Source organism: Gossypium hirsutum, chromosome A12, assembly GCF_007990345.1.
Source record: "Gossypium hirsutum isolate 1008001.06 chromosome A12, Gossypium_hirsutum_v2.1, whole genome shotgun sequence".
Lineage (NCBI taxonomy): Eukaryota > Viridiplantae > Streptophyta > Magnoliopsida > Malvales > Malvaceae > Gossypium > Gossypium hirsutum.
The window spans coordinates 101,728,426-101,736,501 of NC_053435.1; the positions used below are offsets into that span (position 1 = coordinate 101,728,426).

The 8,076-nt window shown below is 34.7% G+C and overlaps 2 protein-coding genes across 4 annotated transcripts; one reads left to right on the top strand and one right to left on the bottom strand.

The window, feature by feature from the left end:
* Positions 1-3,115: 3,115 nt before the first annotated feature.
* On the bottom strand, positions 3,116-4,153 carry LOC107933464 (uncharacterized). The gene has a single exon (XM_016865680.2). The coding sequence runs from the start codon at positions 4,021-4,023 to the stop codon at positions 3,403-3,405; it is 621 nt and encodes a 206-aa protein (XP_016721169.2). The 5' UTR covers positions 4,024-4,153; the 3' UTR covers positions 3,116-3,402.
* A 1,274-nt stretch (positions 4,154-5,427) lies between these two features.
* Positions 5,428-7,846, top strand: LOC107933463 (protein MODIFYING WALL LIGNIN-1). Of its 3 annotated transcripts, none has more exons than XM_041083334.1 (3): positions 5,428-5,710; positions 5,792-5,997; positions 6,382-7,846. In XM_041083334.1, exons 1-3 carry the CDS (start codon positions 5,498-5,500, stop codon positions 6,611-6,613), a joined length of 651 nt encoding a protein of 216 aa, XP_040939268.1. In that variant the 5' UTR covers positions 5,428-5,497; the 3' UTR covers positions 6,614-7,846. The 3 variants fall into 3 exon arrangements, with proteins under 3 accessions (XP_040939268.1, XP_040939269.1, XP_016721167.1); XM_041083335.1 differs by having other exon boundaries at positions 7,629-7,846; XM_016865678.2 differs by having other exon boundaries at positions 6,379-6,725.
* The last annotated feature ends 230 nt before the right edge of the window (positions 7,847-8,076 follow it).

Genomic DNA, 8,076 nt, shown 5'->3' on the forward strand with positions numbered 1-8,076 from the left:
AGTTTTAATTTTGATGAAATTTTATAACTCGTTTAAATACGTTTACAATTGTATGTGTTTTGGTAATGCCTCGTACCCTATTCCGGTGTTGGATACGGGTAAGGGGTGTTACAAGTGTCCCGCTGAGGAGGGAACTCGTTTTTTCCTTAGACATGTAGTGAAGTATTGGGGAGTACCACAGTCTATTGTCAGTGATCGAGATGGGCGATTCATGGGTTGGTTTTGGACGGAGTTGTTCAAGTTAATGGGCTCAGACTTGAACTTTTCCACTAGCATGCATCCCAAAATCGATGGAAAAATCGAACGAGTAAATGCATTGTTGGAGACGTATCTTGGGAACTATGTAAGTGCGACACAAAGGGATTGGCCGAAGTTGTTGGATGTGGCCCAATTTTCATACAACTTACAACGAAGTGGGGTGACGAACCAGAGTCCATTCGAGATAGTGATGGGGCAACAACCACTTACACCCAATGTTGCTGCAACTCATTATGCAAGACTGAATCCAACAGCTTACCGATTTGCGAGGGATTGGCAAGAGTAAAACGATTTAGCTAGAGCTTATCTATATAAGGCAAGTAAGCGCAATAAGAAGTGGGCGGATCAGAATCGAAGGGATGTGCAATTTCAAGTTGGTGACCCAGTTTTTGCTAAACTACACATGATTTTGCGACATGATGGTTTACATAAGGGACTTGTGCGACGATATGAGGGGCCATTTAGAGTTGTGAAGAAGGTAGGCAAGGTAGCCTACAAGCTTAAGTTGCCTGAAAAGCTCAAAGTCCATCCAGTATTCCATGTAAGCTTGCTTAAGTCATTCCATGAATATGGAGAAGACCCAAATTGAAGCAAGTCCGAATGAGCACCAATGGGGGTAAAAGTTGTCTATGATCGAGAGGTCGAAAACATCAAGGCAAATCGTGTGGTCAGACGGAAGTACTATCGACCACGGCATAAATACCTAGTCCTATGGAAGGGATTTCTCCATAGTGAGACAAGTTGGGAACCCGCTGAAGCCTTGTGGCAATTCCAAGACAAGATAGATTGGTACCATGCGGAGGACGTGACGAGGGCGTCGCTAGATTTGGTGGGGGAGAATGTCATGGGTTGTGCATGGGAGCCTGTAACCATGACACATTTGTGTGATCCATCAAGAGGGAAAGAGGTCATTTGGTCCAATCAGACTAGCCCGTTGCTTGAAGAGATTGAAGGTCCATCTACAAGCTTGACAAATATGGAAACATGATCTTCGAAGATATTCAATCTTAGGTATGATATGTAATCTTAGAATATATGATTTTGTAATTTTAGAGATTTGATTTGTAGATACCCTTTAATCGTAGCCGTTGATGTACTTGATTTGTACCGTTGGATTTGAGGAGGCTCAACTATTAATAGAGGCCTCTCCCCTCATTGTAAATCACTTGAGTTTTTTTTTTTAGCAATAAAAATTCTTGAGAGCATTCACCCAAAATTCTCTCTCTCTTGTGTTCTTATTTTTCTGTGGCTTGTTCTTGTTTTGTTCTTTGTTGATCTTTTTGGTTTCGAGTTACTTTCGTTTGAGTTGGGTTTTGGTTGAGGAATTCTGTTGAATCCTCGTAAAGCGTTTTTGGAGTAAGAAATTACCTAAAGCCACACGGATTGTGAGGTAAAAATCCTAAGTCCGTGACACTAGTGCATCCTTGGAGTTGTGAGTTTTTTACGGCTGAATCTCATCCCTCACAAATTATTGCTTGGATCCGCTTCCCGAGTTTGCCGTATTGGTATTGCAGAGTTAATTGGGATTATAACCCCACGCCTGGCAATGAATGATTGTTTTTATTTGTGAATTAATCATAATTTACTTTTACCTGACTCCCCAATTCCACCTAAAATAAATTAAATAAGCCAGATTCATTTCTTCATTATATTGATGAAGGGTGTGTTCTCCATTGCTTCTGGGATGGACTTTTTCTAAAAAAAGTACTTTTCTCTTAAAAGCAATGAAGAACACATATCATTGGGGCAACTTTTTTAATTTTTGGGATGAGCTTTTTTAGAGATGAAAAAGCAGTAAATTTTAGCTTTTTCAGCCAAAAAGCACTTTTGGCTGTTATTTTACCTTTTTAACCTTACTTTTTGACTTAAAATGTGTTTGATGCTATTATTTTGTGTTCTCTTCCTTGGTTATTTAATATGAGTTTTACAAATGTGTTAAAAGCATTAATTAAAAATAAAAAATATTTTTTAAAATAATACAATTGTGTCAATATCTAATTACAAATATTTAATTATTATATTTAAATATTTAAATATAGTTTATATATTCTAATTAAATTTAATAAATAATTAATATTAATTACTTAGAAATATTTAAAATTAATATTATATATTAAAATATTAACAATAAGTTATAATAAATTATTTTTTTATATTTTTACTAAAATATCATAATATTAACTAATTTGAACATTATTTAAATACATATTTGTTACTTTATAATATCATGTCTAAAATGGACATTTTATTTTTCTTTTCAAAAGTACTTTTTGACAGCAATATCAAACACTTAAATTTTTTCAAAACACTTCTCAAAAGTACTTCTCCACAGCACTTTTTAAAAGTACTTTTTAAAAGCAATAAACAACTGGCCCAATCACAGATATGGAGTGGGCTGGCAATGGGGGCATTCATTAACATCACCTGCCAGCCTTTTCCCAAAGCATGGATGCATTTTAATTGGCTCGGTTAAGCTCAATTTTTCTAACTGTCAGTTATGCGCTTGGACACTTTCGGGGTTCAGTTCTTTTAACTCTCACAATTATATAATAAGGAAGCAGAAAGGATTTACAATCATATCAAATCCTTGATTTTAGTCCATCAATCTATACAAATTTATTATTGAACGAATAATGTGATCAGCCTTAGAACAGAGTTAGGGCCATTACCACTTTCCCTTGCCCATGATGTTGAAATTTTAAGTGACATAAACTTTGTTCCCCAATTAAGTTTGGACTTGGATGAATTTCAATTCAATATATACGTAATATTTTAAATTTCTTTTAGAATAAGACAAATATAATTAAATAGAATTGTTTTTTTAACAACTATAAAGTGAAATCATTATAGTTATAAATACATTTTTAAATAAAAATGAGTGATATATAATAAAGTTAATTATAATAGTTTCAATAACCTTCAAATAACATTTTGTGAAATTAGTTTTAAGGAAAAGGAAGCCTCGTTTCGTGTTTCATGAACACCAACAGATGAAGCATAATGATGGAAGGAATAGAGGTAACTGAACTGAGTTAGGGCCGGAAGAGGCTGAGCTGCTGCTGCCTTCTATTGATGCAAATGCATTTACAGAGTACAGCCATACAGCATACAAATTACCCACGCCAAAAAAAAAAAATGGAGAAATCATTTGGCCTTGGAAGTACAGCTTGAAGGAACGTAGGATAGATTGGAGGCATGGAAATGCAACCGACAATCGAGATGACACGAGAACTCCAGCGGCCCAAGCCGCCCAACTTTCCATCTCACCCGGGCGCCTCCCTTCAAGCCGAACGTAATCAAATCTTTATTAAAACCGGCCTCCACTTGATCTGCTTGTTCTGGACCCAAGGGTATGGGTGATGATTGCACTTCATAGTTAAAATCAACCGAACTGTTCTTAGTTACTTCAAAAGCTGGTGCTACCAACTGGGCTATGTCTTCTCCTTCGAAGCTAAGCGTGTAATTAGAATGTAGGAAGGTGGCATGTGCCAATCGGTTCCCATTCCGAGCTCTAATTGTTATAGTAACCAGTATTTCAAGAAAACCGTTAAAGTGATCGATCTGAATCCGGTCGAGCTGAGCGTTTACGACGCTAACGTAAGGTACCCTGGGATGCATAACCAAGTAGCCTACGAATATAACAATGCCGGCGATGATGACTGCTAAGGTGAGAAGTGTGCAGGTGATGACACCACACCACACAAATGCATTCCTCCGTCCATCCCTAGCCGATCGCGATGAAGGTAGCTTTGAGTTTGAGGGCATTGGGCTGGGATCGATAACAACATTCGGATTGGAGGATTTAACAGTTTGCTGGTTTTGGTTTTTATGGGAGACTTCTTATCTAGGGCTCCAAGTAGGTTCATGTGATTCATCTTTTGGTTTTTCGGCTTCTCAAGATTGGTAAGGTATAGAATTGTTAATTATCTCTAAGTGGTGGGGAAGGTTTTGGTATCTTCTTTTCCTACCTTCGAAGCCTTTTTCTCCTCTGTTTTTCAATATACATGTATTTATAAGACTAAACCCACTTATCACGTTATAAGACTTCTTATCTAGGGAAATTGTTAATCAAGGAATGGTAGACGGCCACTTTATCACGTTAAACCCAATAAAAAAAGTTCTAAATATAAAATGATACATAGCTTAGCTTAGCTTAGCTTGCCGTGCCATTTGCTAACACTTAAAGGCTTCTCAATTTCCCACGCAAAACCTAATAGGTGCATATATGCGTACGCAATATTGCCCACCCAATGTTTCCTGTCTATCTATTTAGTAAATTAAAGAAACAAATTATTAACATAGGATATATATATACTTCACTTAAATCATCTTATTTAATTAATTAAAGAAGGGTAGTTAAAAGAGAGAGTCCTGAGTGGTGAACTTGGTAATTTTCTTTTTAAGAATACTAGTAGCAGCTGAAGCTGGAGAGACTGGAACATAGTGCTGTAAAGGGAAGGGCATTAAATGCAAAGCAAGGAATCTCAAGGAGCCGGGTTATTATGAAACTTCAATACACAAATATGTTCACTTCAGTTCAGCTCATTAAATGGGTACCTACGGCATGGGGATTCATCCAAACCTATTGGTGGTGGACCAAAGGGGGGAAAGGGAAACAGGGGAAGTAAAACTGTAGAAGGATCTTTTGTCGCAGATTCCAAGTATTACTAAAGTTTTTAATTACATAAGCTGGTTAAAAGGTGGTTTATATGTATATTTTTTAAATAATTAAGAATATTTGTTGATTTTTTTATTTTTTGTGAAGTTGATTGTCTATATATCAAATAATTATCTAAAATAAAAAAATTTAATTTATATATATTTTTTTATTATTATAGGATCATGATAATACATATCAGCACAATTAAACCCACGTCCTATTTCATTAACAACAATATTCATGTTTCAATCGACTAATCAAAATTCATATCAAAATAGAAATTAAGATTTATTATTTTGATTTACTAATATTTTCTCAGCACATGAAAGTGAGAGTTTTTTTTTTTTGGTTGATTATCATAATAGTTCTGCTCTAGTAATACAAGAAAATAGAGTAGACCGGAAACTTACCCTTCACCTTCAGTTCACTTTAGCGGTTGTTGACCACGTAGAAAAAGAAGAAGGTCAAATGCAAGCGGTGGCTCCCTGTTTAAATTATAATAATCTAAAACTACCTACACAATAAAAAAACAATTGGGTTGGAAAGGAAACATGGTATCTCTCTCCTTCCAAGTAATGAATGAATTGTTCGGAAGAAAAGCAAGGCATGCATGAACATAGGCCGCCCACCACCTCTTCTTACTTCTTACCTCCAACAAAAAAAATCAAGTGGCCACCAGCTGCCACGGCAAAAACAGCTCCAGTTGGTTGCGTCTTAATCTTCTTTGTCATTGCCTCCCTTGGCCTTGTCTCCTTTGCTTTGTGTCTTGTTGCAGAGGCTAAGAGAACCAAGGTAGTTGTATACATATATTTATTGCAATTAACTAATTATTTAGTTTGTGGGTCTAAAATGATTTTGTTGGTTTTGTACAAGGCCGAAGATGTCAAGTTGGATGGAAAGCTATGTCATTTACCTACAAGTCATGTCTTTGGAATTGTAGTTGCCGCACTAATCTGTCTCTCAATTGCTCAAATCACAGGGAGCGTAGTAGTGTGTGCAAATTACTGGTGGAGCTCCAGAGGGAAGGTCAGAAACAGAAAGGCCAAGAAACCGGTTCTATTTCTTACAGCATTTTCCTGGTAGGTCATCATCTATATCTTGCATTGCATGTCTATTGCTGGCTGCTAGAATTACAACTAGTTTATTGTCTGGACCCATCCAACCCATACTATCATTTACCTTCATGCTTCAACTTTATCAAACGATACAATTAATCCCAAAGCTAAAAACACTGTTTTTCTAGAATTTCTGGGCTAATGAATGTAATTTGGATTTGATTTTTTAAAGAGAGAGATTGAGGATGAAGAGACCTACTAGTTGGGAAAGCGCATAACTGAATATATGGACAGCTGGAAATGTCTCGGTTTCATAATCTACCCTCAAATTCAACACCTAAATAGGAAGAAAAGTATATATTAAAAACATAGTAGTATTCACTTGGTCTAAGATAATAAAAATAGCAGGGTGAGCTTTGGAGGTGCAGTGATTCTAATGAGTGCAGCCACGAGTATGAATAGAAGGCAGCCCTACGGAGAAGGATGGTTGGACGGGGAATGCTACGCAGTTAGAGGCGCCGTGTACATAAGCGCTGGACTTTTAAACCTGGTTGCAATCTTCGCCTTGCTTGGAGCAGCCGCCGTCATGAAAACCACCAATCCAGTTGATCAAGGCCTCAAAGTATATGCACACAATTAATTAATGCATCACATAATAAACAATATATACAAGATAGAATTGCAATTTTTGGAGGGTTTAATTTTGTCCTCAGGAATATTAGTAATTGAAATTTAATTCCCAATTGAGAATTTATTAAATCTATTTATTAACTATCAATTAGATTTTAATTTTTAAAACATAGCTTTAAATATTAAAATGTTACATATTCGAATTTAACGAAAATTCATTAGCAATATTATTAATTTGACTTCAAATTTCAAATTAGGCAATAGAAAACTAAACTTCCGAAAATAAAATTAAATAGATTAAATTTTAAAATCTCAAAGAATATAAGTACTGTGAGTATAATTAAACTTTTTTGAAGTCTCACTTCAGAGTCACATGATGTGTTTTGAGTCAAGGTAATTTTTTTATATGTTTTTCATATCTGTTTTAGAATTTATATTTAAGATTTGTGGTTTATACTCCTAACGATATTGTCTTCAAAATTCCAACATATATTTCCCCTTAAAAATGTAATGCATTACACTCAATATTTACTCATAAGAGTTAACTTTGATTTTGAACGAAACAAATCAATCAATCATGTATATCTTGTATAAGCAATCCGGTGAGAACTAATAACAAGAAGTCAACTGTAGCAGAAGCCTGGTGTGCATTTGGATTCTTATTATTTCATGATTTTTTTTCATAGTTTGGTTAATTTTACAAAAAAAATAATTCTAACAGGGTTTGATTGACACATAAAATTAGTTTGTTTTATGTGAAAATTTTATCAATTCAAAATAAAATTTATTGTGCTGATTGAGTCTTAGTTCGATTAGCATGGACATTGTTGTCAATGCAAGAATACGTAGGTTGAGTGCGTTGATGCGCATTATCCTTATGTTTATAGATTAGAATGGGCTATAGGTAGTTCTAAACATTGTATCAAAATAAAAGTTTCTATTTCAACAAACCGCACGAAGGGATATTGATAAAATACATAAAGTTAATGGTATTTCATAACTAATAGTTTTGTTCCATTTGCTAGCACTTGAAGAATTCCCAAAGGACCGGCGTATTCAGGCCCAGTACGTTGTTGTATTCCTGCAGATATTTCTCTTTCTAACCATACAATTACTAGTACACTTATTGTGATTCCCATTACAAGAATCAAAATAGGACCAAACTTAGTGGGGAGAAACTTATATTAGCATTGTGGACTACATATTTTTTTACTATTAATTTTCATATATAATTATTCGATAATTAAAGTATACATATATATATTTATGATTTAAAATATGAATGAAATTAAAGTTTAACCTTTTAACATTGATAATTGCATTGTGCTTCCAATTTCTAATAAGTAATACCAACATATCAAAATCCCAAAACTAATAAGATCTTCTACCACCTGCGAAAAAAAAACCAAAATTAAATCATATGATCTGAAATACAAAAATATAAAAATAAAAATAGAGAAATCACTCACTTAT

Bases quoted from the DNA above. Each gene is read 5' to 3' on its own strand.
- LOC107933464 (XM_016865680.2), bottom strand. From the start codon at position 4,023: ATGCCCTCAAACTCAAAGCTACCTTCATCGCGATCGGCTAGGGATGGA.
- LOC107933463 (XM_016865678.2), top strand. From the start codon at position 5,498: ATGAATTGTTCGGAAGAAAAGCAAGGCATGCATGAACATAGGCCGCCC. The intron at 5,711-5,791 runs GTAGTTGTATAC...GTTTTGTACAAG, and splicing joins CAGAGGCTAAGAGAACCAAG to GCCGAAGATGTCAAGTTGGA. The intron at 5,998-6,378 runs GTAGGTCATCAT...TAATAAAAATAG, and splicing joins TTTCTTACAGCATTTTCCTG to CAGGGTGAGCTTTGGAGGTG.